General features: G+C 43.3%; 1 protein-coding gene across 1 annotated transcript in view; it reads left to right on the forward strand.

The window, feature by feature from the left end:
• PARG (poly(ADP-ribose) glycohydrolase) overlaps positions 1–19,040 on the forward strand; it is a 149,850-nt gene that overhangs the window by 40,103 nt on the left and 90,707 nt on the right. The window contains 1 exon segment of the mRNA XM_061550711.1: positions 11,582–11,656. Coding sequence (XP_061406695.1) covers positions 11,582–11,656 — 75 coding nt within the window.

A 19,040-nucleotide genomic window follows, 5' to 3' on the forward strand; every position in this document is an offset into this window, starting at 1 on the left:
CAACCTAAGCTGAGTTCCCTCGCTGTCAGATATGTTGTAGAAGCTTCCTTAACGAGAATAGAAATATTCCAGTTACAATCAAGCACGTCCTTATGGCACTCCATTGGTGTTGCTCATATTCGCTTTAATGCAATGGCATTGTAACCCAACTTAAAATGTATGTGTGAACTTATTTCGCGCACCGTATGTAGCCAATTATGCTGCTGGCTTAGTACTGGGACAAAACCATTTTAAGTTCCACTGATCAACTGTTGACCAAATCATTTGCACACCAAGCTCACAATCAGATGTTTCGCAAGTTCACACCCCTGGTTGGGGCTAGATCCAAACCGATCATCCGTCTGACTTCAATAAAACCAGTAATACTTGTCGGATTCATTAGTGAGTGGTTGTCATATGGAGGGACTGGTCCTCGCCATTTATATGTCGAATTGCCACTGTTGACTGGCTCATTGTAACAAAAATATAAATGTATGTAGTACAACACGTACAAGTCACTATTTCGCTAAGAAATGGATGCATTCTTCAGGAACCCTGACTGAAAAGGTTAAAAAGTTAATTGGGTGGGATGGGGTTTATTTATTTTCTTTTTGTTACTGTACCACAATACCCAAGCAAGGTTTCCTCTCCGGAACACCGAACGCCATTCATTAAGGATGTGAGGTGCGAAAAGATTGGGCCGTTAGCCTGACATTTCTGCATAATCAAAAGCCCCGCAAACAGAGGAGGTGGTCTCCCACCGACTCGCTTCCGAGAGGCATCGCGAATGGAAATTCCGCCGCATTGGCAGCTGCAGATTGTGTAAGTGATGGCCCGAACCTGCTGTATTACTCTCCTCAAAGGTTACCAATATCCGAAAAACAAATGAAAACATAAATTGGCTGTTTTCCTTCACTTTTCAGATGTACCCCCCCCCCCCCCGTAAGGAAAGATGCTATGGAATATATATGTAATGAACAATGTATTTATTCAGGAAAGATTCGCCGGTTTGGCCAGTTGCTCTTTAATGAGCAGCTTGCACGTGGCAATAAACAAAAGTGTTGTGAAAGAAAGCACTGCTTCATAAACTGTTTGCTGTACTGCCAGCTCCTGGTCTCATTGCAGCCCAGTGGCTTTCGAAAGCAGCAGCAGTGCTGCCGCTTTCTCTCCCTTGATGGCACTGAACAAGTGGGGAAAATTCCACGTTACCACTGCGGGAGGGCACTTCCTGCATGTGACGAACACAGTTTGTGCATTTTTACAGCCGCTGTGTCAATCCACCGCAGAATGAGGGTCTCCTCCACCGCACGTGCGTTGAAGGGGTCGTTTGACCATACTCTACCACACGTTGGTCGGTGTGGGTTTGGCGAATTGTGGGGGGCGAAAACGTTGGGAGCATCGTGCAGTACGACAATGCATTTTTATGCACTACCCTCAGCTTTCAATATAGCCCACAGCAGCCTATGATGCTGATGTTATGCAGGCTCTCCTCCGAGATCTAATGAGGTCTGATGGGTTGGGGCACAGTCTGGGCAATTTTGTCTGAGGCTTCAGTGGTACTCATTTTAACGTCATCAGATAGTTCGTAGGTCGAGGTGATCCCCAACCAGGATTTGAACTGGCAACCTTAGGATTGTGAGCCGAGTACTCGAACCCACTGTGTCAGCTGGTTGGATAATTATTATTCATATATGTATAAAAAAACAATCAAGATAAAACATCTTCGAGACTGGTGTGTAAGTAGCATGGCCTGCGAAATCATAGTTTGGCCATTGCCGTGTGGGAATCGTTTTGACTGTGGTAGTTTCTCTCCATAATTACAGAAAAATGCAGTGCCTGCCAGCAGCTGCCACTGCCTTTAAAGTTGCTCAGGGATAGCGAGAGCAGTTGAAGTGTTCATGAATTATACTGCGTTACCCCAGGCTCAGCTGCTTAGTTAATGGCTTGCCTATTACTGAAGCTGGGCTCGTGCCCATGCCCTGCATATTGTGTTTGCGAATGTGCGCAATGAAGGCTGTTAACGCGCCTCTAAGAAATTTGCTCGCGCTAATTCCAGTGTGGGAAATGTGGCCAAGAAGCAGTCGGTGCATTAGCCGTGTCTGTATGTCTGTCCCTAGCGGGGAGTCGAGATAACTCTTGTAAAAGATGGTCCAATAAAAAAACATTTTACTTGAAAGATATGTTACTTTAGAGACCTTACCCTCTAGTTAGCTGCCCAAATTAAAGCATTGGTCCAAATGTAGCGATAAAAAACACAATGTTAATTTTCAAAAACCTTTTCAGGCCAGGGCAGTGAAGTTACAGGCCACGTATGTGCCTCTTCGACGGGGAGGCTCAAACAAGGCTTTGGATAGGAATTTTGTCATCGATTTTGTGCATTAAGACTCGAATCCCTCTATTCTCTTCATGTTCTTTGTTTAAAACCACGTGAGAGCTCAGTGAATTGAGAAACGGTGCGATAACTAAGTTAGGTTCGTACATATATTGTAAAAGATTTGATGTTTGTGAACTTACACAACAAATAATAGTCAATTAAAACAAGTATTGACTTTCATGGGGAGTAAAGGAATATATTCACTTTTTGGACAACTTTCTTGAATAAGTCAGTCAATTATCAAGAGTGCTGGGTAATTTATTTCAGAGAATAGTTTTTTTATCCCCTTTTTTCTGGTAACAAAACAGGTGTTGAGATTGTTAAAACACCAAACTGAACCTCTTTTCCAAGGAATCATGTCTGCATTAACCACAATACTTGTGGTCAGAATGCAAACAACAAACATACTCTGATAATATGTGCATTGTTCTGAGGTACTTACTACGCGGACACCAGAATCAAATCAACATATACATTCTCCCGAAATAAAACTAAATGCATCAAAGCAACTTAAAGTGCTTATCTGTAATTCAATTATATCGAGGGATAAAAGTCCAAAGCTGGTTTATGCAACTGCGTTGTCATGCAGTGAATCGTGCAACACTGGCAAGTCGTGTTGCCGGATTAAGTATATTCAGCTTCAAAACCCTGTACTGAATGTATTGGCTGCTTTAGCTACACAATGCCTATTATTTGGAACTGGGGATTTGAATACCAGATGCTAATCCAGCTCGGTTGTGATATGATCACAGCACTTGAATCACATTCGGACGTTTGTGAGTTCAAATCGTGGGCTGAGTGCTACCTCAGTTCTCAAGCACTCATCTCATCTCTGCTAGCATCCTTGAGCCAATGGTGCAATGTTTACATTTCCTTGACTGAGCTCTAGTTCCTCGAGAGGACGACCAAAGTTAACTTTCGACAAAGGGGTACTTTTTTTATCAACCCCAGAGAAATTATGGTCTGAGTCGGCTTATGACCAGTATTTAAACTTGTAAAGTGTATAATTAACCCTTTCCCATTACAATCATGCACTTGTACATCATCGGAATGGAACAGGACGAAAATTTTAAGTGAAATAATTTTATTAGTACCGAGGCTCCCACAAGGCCATGCGGGAGGGCGTGTGGCACAGTTTGGCGGCATCTATCATCGTGCGGTCGTGTCGCTACAATTCTCTGCGGCGAGTACACGGTCTTTAAAAATAACGGCGCTACACCTCTCTAAATAAAATTAAAGCTAAGCGCTTGCGCGTTCTGAGATTCAGCGGTGAACGGGACACCCACACTATGCAACTTGCAGACGTCTCGGAACGGGAAAGGGTTAAGAGTCAAACGATCTGTCCACATTGCCCCCTACCCAGCCAGGTGGATGCTAAACACATAGGTAGCGGTATCCACTGGCGGAGCCAGTGGGGGGGTGGGATGGCACGTGCCCCCCCCAATGATCCGATCGAAATCCCTAATTTCGATCTGATCATTGGGATTTATTAGTAATTAATCGGCATTTTGCGACCCCCCCCCCACTGCCACTGTGTAGCATATTATTACGTGCCAGGGACTCTTGAGATGATAGGACAATAGTCTGAGTCCATAATTGGCAATAAGTAACGGCAAAGCAGTTATAAGTGACTCACAGAATTGTTACGATCGATGGCTGCGCCATCGCCGCACACACGTCGAATAAAAAGCAAGGGACAAGTCCTTCCTTATTAATAACTCCTATCATTTTTCATTGCTGGAGGGGTTGCCCCCCCTACCTGAAAATCCTGGCTCCGCCATTGGCGGTATGAGTTATAATTCTAGATTTGAAGCTTTCGTGACTGCAAGGATCCATACTCTTAGTTTTTTCGGTAAAGTCACGTAGGTAAAAAAATGAAATAAAAATTAATAAAAATAAAATAATAATGAAATTAAAATTAATAAAAATAAAATAATAATATTATTTTATTTTGATTAATTTTAATTTCAATTTTTTTACGTAGGTACGTGACTTTACCGAAAAAAACTAAGAGTATGAGTTATAATGCACGTGTGACCTTTATTGAAATAAGTCCTGTGCATCTCCCTTTGACTGGCCTTCATTAAGCTAATATACTTGACTTCACGTAACGCAGTCTGCTGTTGATGTTAGAACCGCATAACAGCTGCACTGTGCATATATCTGTAATAAAGGCAGCAGTGGCTATTGTTAGTTCAAAACCCTCTTGGCGCAAGCGAAAGGTGGAAACCAGGCTGTTTCGATTTGATTCCAGTGCATAGAGGAATTTGCTCGCAGTGTAAGCGCTAATAATGGGGCAGTCTGCGTTTATTTAAAATGCTATAATTTTCTTATTTGTAACCCATTAAAACACCTGCCAAATTATACTCGCGACGATATTATATACCACGAGGCATTTTCAAACTCCCGAGGCGATTGCCGCACCACATATTTAATTACCCAACTCATTATACGGCAATGTCGTTTTATTTGTTTATTCCTATTGCGCCGCCTCGTGCCGTTGAATAAAACATGCTGGGCGATATTAGGTACTAAACAAACGGAGAATGGCAAACGGAGAAAGGGAAACCCAAATGAGGGATTTGGATGACAATAGTTGCAGTTAAAAAGTAAACATTCGTGGAGTCTGGTTATGTTGTCACGGTTCACTGTACATGTAGCCACTGAGTCAACAGAGTTTAATACTGGTAGGAAACCACCTGGTTCCACCAGCCCACAGGGGATTATTGTATCCGTCCATCGTGCATAAAAAAATGGGAGGGGTGGGACTGGGTGGAGAGGGAGGATGGGGAGGGGCTGGGTGGGGGGTGGGAGGGCTGGGGCTGGGTGGGGAGGGGCTGGTCACCCCGTGGTGCCCTTGTAAAACTCGTCTATCCTACTCACGCCGGCTTGTGCCCACCCTCATAGTCGGGTATATTTGCGGAATACACCACGCCGCCGTTGACCCTGGCCATTGACCGAGCAACCCAACGTTCCTACCAGCTCCCTCCGCAGGAATGTGTTTCCTGCTACAGCCCCTTAGTCACATTTGAGAGGGTTACTACCCCAAAGTGTGCTGTCACTTGTGAGGTTGGACTTCGTCATCAGCCGGGCGACGATGGCTATGCGACATGTGGTCTGTAATCCGGCACAGAAGGCAGCGGGGGTTGATGGATTACTACATCGATGTTGTGAAACTCCCTGTCTTTGGGCATCGAGGTGCCACACCCTGGCTTGCCAGGAGAAGGCAGTACAGCAAATAGACTAATCGCCATCTGTTTCCATCTGTATGAGGATAGGGTGTTGCCCTTTGATGCGCATGGGTTTTCTCCGGGTGCTCCAGTTTTCTCCCATATGGATAAATACACATACCGTACTATTAGGCTAAAACTTTTTTTATTTACCAGGTAAGGCCCACTGAGCTTCTATAGCTCTTTTTCAGAAGCGACCTGGCCACAAATAACAGCTCAATGTAGTGGCATATCACCACGTGGAAATGTATAGCAGCCAACTACTCTAGTGCTTGTTTTTAAATGTGGAGGGAAGAACTGGAGGACCCAGGCAAAAATCGACACGACCATGGGGAGAATATGCAAACTCCAAATAGACAGATGTCAGCGTTGGGATCAAACCCACAACTGCCTGCATACCTGGCGAGGTAGTTAACATCTTGCCACCATGTCTAAAAACATGTAAAATCCCAATGTAACAGGACCCTCTTGACAACGAGTCATGGGTTTGCAGTGTGGCTTTCCTGGATAAATAAGTAAATTAGTTTCACAATATCCTTTTAATGCGGTGTGGAAGTTGTAAGTAAGATGTCGACTCATTTTAAATTTGCCTGAACCCTTCAGGGTCAATAACGTTGTACTGCTTTGTGGAAGATCACCAGAGATTGTTCTCTAAAGACTGGCTAATGCCATCGCAATGTCGAATTTTCGAAGTGGGCAACCATTTTGAGTTAGACTCTATCAACGAATCACTCATTTCTGATTGGAAGTTGGCTCAGGTGATTCAGCTTTCATTGGATTTCCCTTCAAGAATTAAATAAGTTGCTGAACTTATTGGAAGTAAATTGCCATATTGTTGTAGATGAGAAACTTGTCTTTTATTTCTTCTAAGTCCACAGGTGTTGGTGAACTGTCATGAATGCATTTTGTTCACTATTGATGGTCCTGTTGGAGGACTTGAGTCACATGCAGCTTACTTTAGTTTCTCATTCACCACATCCTAAATGTCACTTAATCAGTAAACATAAAAAAACAGATACATTCCATCCATTCTACCGATATCCAAATATTACTTGATCGAACAAACTCACTTCCTTGAACGAGTAAGTAAATTCGGAACCAGGTTATTGGCATCACATTAGAATCATGAGCCAACCAGCCACCTCCAATGTTGCAATCAAAGTTTATATATAAACCAAACATGTTATTATACCTATGACCTGACGTTGATGCATATATGCAATTAATTACATGCATTGGAATGCTATTATACAGCAAAACACTAATATAATTGCATGCAGTCTTAACTGTAGTAATAGACTAATAGGTTGCTAAGTTATTCATTTAATAAGTTAATTGCACATTTTTACCTCCTGACCCTTGGCCATGCTACCAAAAATTGCCCCATTAATAAAACCTGATTGCTCATGGTATTTTTAGAAAACGCACCATTTGCTTACAATTAGGTCAAATTCAGAGGTGCTGCTTTGATATAAACCACAGAGGCCATTCTTCCTCCCACTGAGATTCTTGCAGGTTGCCACAGTTTGGCTATATGAGGCTTGGGCATTTCCACTCACTTCAAAGAACATTTAAACACGCCCTAGTTTAACCACTTGTGCGTTGCGCGTTTCAATGAATTGTCAAAGTCATCGTGGCTCCCGCGACTCGGTCGCACCGACTGTTGGGCTGCACTTCACGGAGCTCGTGGTGTCAATCCCCTCTTCCCATGGGTGGGGCCAGTTTAACCAAAGGACAAGCACTTTAGTAAAAAAAAAATTCTAGTTGTGATTTTCACACCTGATGATGGTTGCTTGTGTTGCAGTCGAAACGTCGTGATTTTATTAACTTTTTTTTTTACCTACGTGACTTTACCGAAAGAACCAAAGAGTGTGGATCCTTGCAGTCACGAAAACTTCAAATCTAGAAAGCACTAAATTTCGATTTGAAGCTTTCGTGACTGCAGGGATTCATCTTCTTGGTTCTTTCGGTAAAGTCACGTAGAATGGAAATAATAAAATAATAAAAATAAAACATAATAAAATAATTCTCACGACGTTTTCGGCCACAACGCAAGCAGACGGCTGCTTGCGTTGTGGCCGTTTTATTTCTATTATTTTATTATTTCCATTCTACGTGACTTTACCGAAAGAACCAAGAAGATGAACTAGAAAGCACTGTTGACTTTCCCACAAATTCGTGCATAGTTGATCAAGCCTGGTGCAAACAGGAGACTTAAACCCACTCGACCTCCTGCTCACGTCGCCTTAATCAGACGGCTACAATTATTCTGAAGCGCATTTCAACCCCAACGCAGCCCAGTGGATGTGCTCCATTCCACTCACTCCAGTTGCCTTGCAAAGTGGAGACAAACAGATGGTCACAACGCAATGGCAGCTTCGCCAGCAGCCTTCCTCTGCAGCCACATCCCAAATTACAGCTGCCCGGCTGTAACCACCACCGCACTTCACTCAAGACATCCGGCCATCGCTGATCTCAGTCGTATATCTTGAATCGTTGCCGCATGTCCCTATTCACAGCCGTGCATCAATACTCACAACCGCACATCCCTCCTAGCAATCACCCAAACCCTAATCGCAATCACGTGCTCTTAGTTACAAACATTCTTAATCACAACTGTGTATATCTCTCTTCACAAGCACACATTTTGATCACATCCCTCTTCACAACCCCCTGTCTATAATTTCATTTGCCCAACCCCAGCCTCAACCACTGGTCCCATAATCTATAATAAAACCTAATCAGACCACCAGTGTCCAGTCGAGGTTGTCTGTTCCTCATCACATTTAATGCAACTGCCCATTCCTAATTAGAGCTGCCAGTTTTTAATCACCATAGTCAATTCCCAGCCACGGCTCTCCCCCACGTGAAAATGTGGAATCTCCATCACTAGAGCTTCTGGATCAACGACAGAGACGAGTATTGCCCAGTTGTTATTACTCGAGGTTATTTACATTTGCTTTTTCATTGTTATAAAAGTTACTAGCTTTTTGGCCCATCCAAGGACGGGTGTATATTGCAGTAAATCCGAAATATTCAATAGAAAAATTGTTCAGCTCATGATTTTTAATGAGGGGGTGGTTGCCCCATGTGGAGTGACGTCACCCGCTAATGGTTATTGGGGAGGGGTGCGGCACGTAGAGTGAGGTCACCAGCTCATGATTATGAATGAGGGGTGGGGTGCGGCATGTGGAGTGCGCGACCTTCTTGTGCGTTATGAATATTAATGAAGGGGGGGGGGGGGGGCTCTTTTGCAGTGACGTCATGCACGGGATGTAGCACTGCTTCGTAATTTATTTTTTACCGTCACTTTCTGTAAAGAAACGTCATATTTGAAGCGACTTTGCGTAATAAATTATTTAATTCAGTGTAAAAATCCACCCACTCATGAATATTAATGAGGGGGTGGGCCTCATGTGGAGTGATGTCACGTGGGGGGGGTGGGCTTCATGTGGAGTGATGTCACGTGGCGGGGGGGTGGGCCTCATGTGGAGTGATGTCACGCGCGGGACGGACAGACATTTCTGGGTGATTATAGTCGGTAATTATTTAATAACCATGCGCGATGTGCGTGTATATTATTGCGCGAGAAGTCGTAGCGCATTTGTTAATGCACTGTTCTACCAACCAGGTGACCCGAGGTCATTTATCTGCTCTGGCAAATATCTGCGGCGAGTGAAATTTGAACTGATACTGGGCCTCTCCTAAGTTGACTCGGCCTTAAAGGAGTATCTCGTGCATTATTTGGGGAGACAAATAAGACCAGGCGTTTTGTGGGCAACGCTTCCCCATCATGGGCCTTGCTTGACTTACTAAGTGCTCGCCAACAGCAGTTTCTGTAGGTTATACAAATATGTTTGTATATTGTGTGTTTAATATAAGTGCTTTGCTAGCAGTGCTTACCCAAACTTTGCGGCTATGTCGGAAATCTTTGAAACTAATTAATTGCGTAATTGATTATGGATTAGTCTCTGACAATTGTATACAAATTTTTATGCTATTGAACGCTCGTTCTTAGGAGTTATTGCATTATTGTGATTAAGTGGAATTGACCGCCACTCTACAAGACAAACTAAGACACCCTATCAAGATTAACTTTCTGTATCAGATAGCTTGCTGTATTACTAACATCATTAGCATACAGATAAACAGATAGATTTTTCCCTTGGAAGTTATTTTTAGCCTGGCTACAGTTACTACGCGGTATTAGCGCTCAACGCACGATCATCGTTTCCAGTCGGACTTTGGCCAAATCCTGGCCGGGGACTTAATCAGCCCCGTTATTCAACTGGGGTCAATAAACGAAGTGCCACTTTGTGGTCAATCCACAGCGATGATCGTGTGTAGAAACTAGCTCCTGAGGTTGTTTCAGGCTCCCAAGTCGAGGTGAGAGCTGCATCGTTGCTCATTCGAGCAAGGGGGCGATTTAACTATATTTTTAAATCCTTTATATTAAGTTCACTTGCGTGCTTGCTTAGGACCGTGCAAATCTTTCGGTCGTTTTTTAACCCACTTCCCGTGATCCAATCGAGCTGACATTTTCCACACAGACTCGTTATGCGTGACAATTAATGTTCGTGAAATTTTTTTCCAAAATTTTACACTTTTTAGGACAAAAATATATTTAATTACCAATTGTTTAATGCTGCCAGACAATCATCTGACCCATAGGTGGCAGCCATCTCAAGCCAGAGGACGAGAGGACTCTAGCCGCCACGCATATAAAGGATTTATAGTGAAAAAATTTGTTTTTACGGGTTATACTTATTTCTTTAATTATATTTAGAAACATGTGGGTCGATTATTTGGCTGTTATAAATGTCCACATGCTAAGCCACTTGGTTGAGTAATCATTTGTGGCCAGGTCGATTTAGAAACAAATGTAATAGCTAAGTGAGCTTTACCTGGTAAAATAAAATAGTTAGTTTTATTTTAATATTGTTGTGTGGTTTGCTTACCTTTCCTATACTTTGCACTGCTATCGTGTTTTTGTATTTGTTGTTGAAACATTCTGACCCATCCCTCCTGGAATCTGTGAAAAAGAGCTTTATAACTCATCGGATTTCTCCAGTACAAATAAATATTCTGATTCTGATATGTAACCAAGGTTGGAAAGATACATTGTTTAAATAGTTTGATTGTGCGATTCATTCACCGATTTAATGGATGGACATTCATTTTATTTATTACGCACGTGCAATTAAAACACTTATTGTGTAAAACACAGTCTTTTTTTTTCTCCGTGCCAGGGCGCCCACTATCTTAAGCAGCATCGCATCCTGGCGTTTTATTCGATGCCCATGAATCTGTGGGTGGGTGGGTTGTTTGTTGGTACTGTATTTCCCTTTTTATCACCATCATTGTTTTGTAGCTGTACATGTTAATTTTTTTTAATGAAACGAACACCGATCAGCTTCTCATCTCCGTTGGTTGTTGCTGCCCCAAACTCAAAAGTTTGGGGAAACTTTTGAGTTTGCGTAAATCTTACGCTGACGTACAATGATTGGCAGCTTTGCGCGAACGTGGGCGAAACGTTCACCGTCCCAATGGGGCCATCGTTTTTTTCCCTTTTTCAAATGGGCGTTATCCGTTTTATAAGCTTGGGAGGCATGATGGGCTGATTTGACCGCGAGAAAGGATTTGAACTCGCCATTTTGCCAATTGCTAGTCGAGGGCTCCATCCATGACGCCACCCATTCAGACAAGCCTCCATTTAAATTCCACTTCATATATATAAATAAACTCTTCTTTGTTATTAATTAATTTTGAAAGCAATATGTGTCACGTTGCATTTCACAAATAATTTCCATTTCCCCTCCCATAGACGTGCATAATAAGCTCTCAGGCGCTCCATTAATCAGAGAGTATATGAGATGTATAGCATTATACGCACCATCAGTATTATATGCTGGATATGTGATGCATATTAGCTATTGGCTACAATGATCGTGTGTCTGTGCCCGTGTGTGTACGCATGTGTGTTTATTGTGTTCCACAGAAAGCAATTAAGCTCTACAACCCAAAGTACGCCAACCAATGGAACTTTGACTGCCTTCATACGTTCTTTAAAAAGGTATGATATGACTTATTCTTAATAAGGAATTGTTAACGGTATTGTTTTATTTCATTTGAAGGTGATTGTTGTTTATTTTTTAAAGCCGCATCACACAATCCAGAAAGATGTAATGTGGAGAGCTGTGAGGTGCCAACTCTGGTCATCATCAACCAATGGTCAATCCGCTGCTCTATAAAGGTTTCTCCAAGCTGCTACCACCTGCCACGATCTTGCAATGTGATTTCCTCCATCTCCACCATCTCCTCCACCTCCACCATCTCCATTTCTACCATCGCCACCATCTCCTCCATCTCCACCACCTCCATTTCTTCCATCTCCACCATCTCCACCATCTAGATTTCTTCCATCTCCACCATCTCCACCATCTCCACCATCTCCACCATCTCCACCATCTCCACCATCTCCACCATCTCCACCATCTCCACCATCTCCACCATTTCCACCATTTCCACCATTTCCACCATCTCCACCATCTCCACCATCTCAGTGTATGAACATTTCTTGGCTGCCGCTCCATTATTATTCTTGACCATCAGCCATCGTCCCTACGAGCAACTCATCCAAGCTTACTTCTCTTAATAGATTAAATAATGTCACTAACCTACGCATATTCCCTAATCCATGTGTACCTCTGTGTGTCAATATAATTAGAAGCATGCATCTGCCCATGCTTCTTTGCGCACTTTTCAATTGTTTTATATTATTCGTTCAATCAATCAGTCAACTTGATTTTAGGTGCCAATATCGCCCTCAATAAAGTCGGCGTCGGTGCACATTACAGCACAATGGGAACAGTACAGGGGGCACAGAGCAACAGGAATGGAAGAAGAAACCCGTTACGACCTCAGCAGCTAACACCGACTGAGCAAGTAAATTACAGCCGCGTGCAAAATAAAGTGCAACCGCTTGCAACTAATAGCATAAGGAAAGGTAAGAAGTAAATAAAACGAATAATAAATCAAGAAACAGTTTTCTTTTTTTATTGTAGATTTTATAGGAAGGGACGTCTGAATAGATGTGTTCATGCAGAGACCACCCTAGGGTACGTCTAATCGGAGCGACTGCCCTGGGCCCCACACTTTTGGGGGCCCTGCGCTTCTACGTCACGGTGTCAGATGGAATACTTCCCGTTTAGTTTGAAGGCTTGATTTAAAGCTTTCGTGACTGCAGGGATTCATATTCTTGGTTCTTTCGGTAAAGTCACGTAGAAGGGAAATAATAAAATAATATAAATATATAACAATAAAAATTCTCACGATGTTTCGACTGCAACACAAGCAATCATCAGGTGTGAAATCCACAGCAAGAATTTTTCACATATAAAGAATTACCCTTGTTTAGAGGGGTTCTACTGTACTCATGTCGTCGGCAAAAAATGGTGGTGAATGATATTTCTACGAACGTTTCATGTGTTTATTTGTCCAATTTCTTTTCAAGTTTCTCTGAAAAGTTTGATAGCTACTGCTGGCCACCAGCATGTTTCTGGCAGTAGCTATCAATCTTATTCATAACATTCAACCAGTGTGGACTAGAGAGACGTTTTTACCATGATACAAAATCCCTTCTTATTTGCGCAAGTCCACTCATGAGTGTGGAGTTATCTTCCGGGTCTAATCCCTGGTGCAATGCAGGAGTTCCGAAAGGACATCTTCTTGATAACCACTCCAGCTCATCATTCATACGTATGCTGCATTGGACAGGTTAATGTATTAAGTCAATGTATATTTGTCTTAAGGCAACTGTTCCACCCATCTGTACAAGTTGCCACGATTCTTGACCTGCAAAGCTATTCGGCTGGACTCAATCGTCAGTTGGCGACATCGTTAGCCTTACAATCTGGTTCATTGCACGTACAATGATCTCCAGTGTCATCCACCAAACCCACCTCCAGGTAGCTTAGATTAAAGGTGTGAACCTCCACGCTCAGAAAACAAACAAACAAACGCCCAGATCGCAAATAACAACAAAGAGCTGACAATGCTGGAGGTGTTTTGGCTGTGGGGATGCATTTTCTTGGTCGTTTAGCATCGCAAATAAATGAGCCAATGCTCATGAAATACTGCAAATTCACCGGCACGCCATATCGTGCCGAGACAGTTTCCCCATTGGTCACAGACCATTGGGTTTCCCCCCCTTTCTTCTCTCTTAAAGCTTAATCCGATCCTTGGAATATTTAATAGCCTGGCAGTGCCTGATGATGAGATGTGGCATGTTGGGGGGGGGGGGATAGGGGCAGCAGCTTGTGTGTTTGTGTGTCTCTGTGCATCTGTGTGCGGGCTGGTGTCAGAGTGGTTCATGTGCTTTGTGCTGTGTTCCTATTGACTTTGCTTTCATGCCACCTGCTGGTATCATCCAGTCCTTACGTTGACTCAGCCTTAAATGACTTCCTGCTTGCTATGGTTTGCTCATAGTGGCAGGAGAAGACAAAGGCTGTGGTACTGCCCAGTGCTCTTGGCCTCCCCTAGGGGGTGCCACGGTGGCAAGATGATAATACAGTAAAACCTTGGATTGCGAGCATAATTCGTTCCAGAAACGTGATTGTAATCCAAAAGCACTCGTATATCAAAGCACTCGTATATCAGTTGTGATCACGTGACGCTCGGCAGACAAAGCGTATACACGTACTACTCGTATTGCAAGACCTCGCTCGTTTATCAAATTTAAATGTATTAAAAAATTTGCTCGTCTTGCAAAACACTCGCAGACCAAGTTACTCGCAATCCAAGGTTTTACTGTATATTGTATCTGTTGTGGATTTACTCTCCAACACACCGTCTGGGCTGAAGTAGTAACTAATTGGCACGCGTTGTTTACGTGACAAACCTTAATGGCTGTGTCAGGTAGTGGAGGGTTGCGACACGTTTATACGTACGCCATCTCACCCAACAACTTTTATTATGAGATGCTAAATACCTCGCCTGGTATACAGGAGGTCATGGGCTTGATCCCGACTCTGACACATGCTGTTTATTTGGAGTTTGCATGTTTTCCACGTGGTCATGTGGATTTTTCTCCGGGTCCTCCAGTTTTTCCCCTCCACGTTTAGAAACATGATTTTAGAATATTTGGCTGCTTTACATTTCCACACGATACGCCACTTCGGTGAGCTATCATTTACGTCCAGGTCGCTTGTAAAAAAGAGCGATATAGCTCAGTGGACCTTACCTGGTGAAGTAAAAATAGTTTTTAGCTTCAACTCGGTCTAAAATCAATACCTAATGTGGCATGATCAGCATTGGAAGTGAAGAGACAAAGACAGTCAGGCATACACTGCTCTGGCTGCAACTTGATGTGCAGTGTTCGTCTTAAGGTGCTTGCTAACTACACTTAACTCATAGCTGAATCGGTGATAGAATTACATTTATTTTGGAAGAACTAGTTTTAGCTGGAACGGGCAAAATATCTCCCTGCTCAATAAACTTGGGAGCAGTGTTGATCTTCTTCGTCCTGTACAAGTGGTGGAAATTTTGATTTAAAGCTTTCGTGACTGCAGGGATTCATCTTCTTAGTTATTTCGGTAAAGTCACGTAGAAGGGAAATAATAAAATAATGAAAGTAAAACACAATAAAATAAAATTCTCACGACGTTTCGGTCACAACGCAAGCAGCCGTCCTCAGGTGAAGAACAGGGCTGTTGGAAAGACAGCGTCCAAATGTCTTTCCGACAGCCCTGTTCTTCACCTGAGGACGGCTGCTTGCGTTGTGGCCGAAACGTCGTGAGAATTTTATTTTATTATGTTTTATTATTTTATTATTTCCCTTCTACGTGACTTTACTGAAAGAACCAAGAAGTGGTGGAAATTCTAGATTTCAAGTTTTCGTGCCTGCAAGGATCCATACACTTTAATTTTTTCGGCAAAGTCACGTAGGTGAAAACAAAATAAAATAAAAAAATAAAAATGTAACAACTCAATTAAATCACGACGTTTCGGAACCAACACAAGCATCCGTCATCAGGTGTGACTGCTCCAGCATACGCTACAGTAAAACATTTTTACCGAAAAAACCAAAGAGTATGGTGGAAATTCCACATGAATATGGTGAGAGCCAATTCTCATCCTTGGCACAACCACCGTTGACTTGATGAGCCAAGTGGATCCCTGTTCGGGACTTGAACTCACGATCATCCAATTATGGGTTTTACGCTCTGCGGCAGCCCCAGCAGGTCACGTAATTACAATTTCCACCGTATCTAATGGAATGCAAATGTGTTCCTATCTAGTGCCACTCATCCTACGTGTGCCATTTAGAATGGTTGTGGGATGTGTCAAAATCAGCTGACTGTTCTGAAAAAAATATAGTAGCAGATTTATTGATGTTCTTTTCGTGGTGAGCGATGGTGCTGCCTTTTACCGGCATTGTAATAGAATGCATCAAGAGCAACCGAAATTAACTAAGGAAGCAAACTGTCAGGTGGACGTGTGTCTCAATGGGGATTTTTTTTGTACGTGTTGGGGGAACAGAGAACTAGTTGTCCTCAAGAAGAACTGGGTCTCTGTTGGGTCTCAGTGCCCCCATCGCCATTCTATTTTTTTTATTTGGACCAGAAGTCTCCCGGGGCCAGAGATGTGTTGATGTCTGATCGGCGCCCAGCCTAATTGCTGAGTTGAGTGCCCATTAACCAACCACGTGACCTCGACGTCTTCTGCCCTCCCACCCAATGTTACATGCAGAGGAGGCCTGTGCGCACCGAGGGCCTATGGACAGACACAGACATAGACACCAGAGACAGATTGCCCTGCAGTCACTTAGCACCTGAACAAAGCGTAAATAACATTTCACAAACAAAAATCCTGCTTGCCTCTTAAGCCCAATCAATGTGTCCCTGATTCGTACCGCATTGTGAGATAATTCTGTCACATTGCCAGGCTTTAAATCTTAAATGTATTCTAATTTTAGTTATGCACCGAGACCAATAGAGATACAGAGAAGCAAAGAGAGGCATACGTAGAGAGAAGAGGCAGACACGGCGCCCTCCAGGAGTTGCCCCAACATTCCCCCACCGTCTCCTCTTAGGTCCACCGCTTGGTTACTGGACTCATGGAGACCATTCCAACATTAACGGGTTTATTCTTTGGTTCTTTTGGCGAAGTCATGTAGATAGAATAAAAATATTAATAAAAATGAAGTGAATTAAAAAAACGCTAATGTAGGCTGTAACCTGGTTCTTAATCGGAGTGAGTGTACTGGCAATCTCCAATATGGACTGGCCTGGTTATTAAGTTTGGTTAGTGGAATGGCAGTCTATAATGTAGACTATAGCAATGGTTATTAAGCTGGGTGAGTGTACTGGCAGTCTATAATGTAGACTGTAGCCTGGTTCTTAACCTTGGTGAGTGTACTGGCAGTCTATGATGTAGACTGTAGCAATGGTTCTTAACCTCGGTGAGCATACTGGCAGTCTTTAATGTAGACTGTAGCCTGGTTCTTAACCTTGGTGAGTGTACTGGCAGTCTGAGGTAGACTGTAGCCTGATTTTTAAGCTGCTGAGCGTATTGGCAATCTATAATGTAGACTGTAGCAATGGTTATTTCATTGAGTGAGTGTACTGGCAGTCTAATTCAGACTGTAGCTTGGTTCTTAACCTGAGTGAACACACTGGCAGTCTATAATGTAGACTTATTCTGGTTCTTTCAGTAATAATAATTAAATAAAAATAAGAATAACTGTCTTTTTGCTAAATGATATCCACAGAGCTTGTCGTCTGCCCTGTTCTCTTTTCCTTATCCTGTCTTCACGCACAATCCCTAGCATGCACCTCAGATACCTGTGCCCAAATGCCAACAACTTTATTTAATTAACTGCATTGGAGGTTAGCTCCCCTAAATTGGTTGTTTGAACAGAGACACACTTCGTCTTCTATGACTATAGCACTGTCTTGAAAGGAAAATATTTTATAGGCACTGTTCAGGCAATGGGCCATCTTCATCGAAGGGCCATTACGTGGCCATTGCCCAAAACATTGCCTGTTATATATTTTAATTTTAAGGCCACTGTGTTATGGACGAACGTGTTTTTTTTTTTTGGTAAGTTACTTGGCCTGAAAACCCAGCGGAATCGCAGATACGTGCATGGTATTCAAACCCAGCATCTCAACCGTGCTCACTAATTTCTCTAACACTGGTCGTAGCTCTATCCCCCCCCCCGCTCCACCCCTCCCCACCAGCCTCTCAGCCACCTCTTCCCATCGTGGCTTCTGATCACAGCGCCATGTGCTCGATTATAAAATTACACAGTGCGACATCAACGTCGTACGGGAATCATCAGCAGTCCACAAATATATGGTGGAACCTCGCAGCAATGCTGGCAATTTCAGCAGTGCGTAGGGCCGGAGGCCTCTTGACCCCAAGGTGCCACTGGACTGTGATTGCGACTGACAAGTTAGGGAGTCGCCACGGCTCAGCACAGCTCTCTGTTCTGTGGACCTTGATTAAGGACACACTCTAGTCGTGCGGTAGGTCAGTGCGTGAAAGGGCTTCTCCACTTGTGGTGCGGTGTGTACGGCACGTGACGCAACGCGAGGCGGTTTCACAGAGCGTCAACGCGCAGTGGAATGTCTGGACACTCTTCTTAAAGTCGCAACAAGGTGGCTGGCTGGCTCCGAGTCAGTTGGTCTCCCTGCTTAGTTTAGCATGTGGCAGCCCATGGCCAGTGTTGGAAATTCCACATTAATATGGCATGGGCACATCTCTCTTTAGTGCAGAGGGATGTTGAGCAGACTTCACTACCAGCTAGAATTTATTTACAATTGTGAATCTACCAACATGCCATGCTCTCACCTGGCTGATTGGTCCATGGGCTTCATAATGACCAACTCTCTGTGGTCTGTTAAGTTTGTTTAATATTTAGTTCATTTGAGTGCAGGCCATTTTTTGTGATTTAATTAGTCTGATAACAGGGGCAACAGGTACTGAAGGACCCGGTGAAGTTTCAAGCTGTTTTTCAGCAGGACACTGGTTTATTTCTTGGGTATTTTTGCCTGTGGGAGCAAACCTGAGCATCAAGAGAAGGGCTCACGCAACGCACCGCAAGAGGGTGACGATCGAAGCCTGTTGTTACAATTTACCATTTACAAGCCTACTTGCTAGACTGCCTGATTCGGACACCTCATAATCCTGCAAATGGCTGTCCCTCACACACAATGGATGCGTCTCTGTGTAATCCACCAAACCCCAGGATTACAGGCAGGCACCGATAGCTGCAACATCCAGAAACTCGACGATAAGGAACGGTGCCACACCCTAATTTTTGTTAATTGGGTGCAATTGTGAACAACAGCCACATCAGACATTAATACATCGCATCGGCATAATCATTGGTTCACTGCAGCTCAAAGAATCGGTCCTACAATGCGAGTGGTTAAGTTAAGTTACAGCAAGGA

Source organism: Lethenteron reissneri, chromosome 12, assembly GCF_015708825.2.
Source record: "Lethenteron reissneri isolate LAM-NWPU_2019-01 chromosome 12, ASM1570882v1, whole genome shotgun sequence".
Lineage (NCBI taxonomy): Eukaryota > Metazoa > Chordata > Hyperoartia > Petromyzontiformes > Petromyzontidae > Lethenteron > Lethenteron reissneri.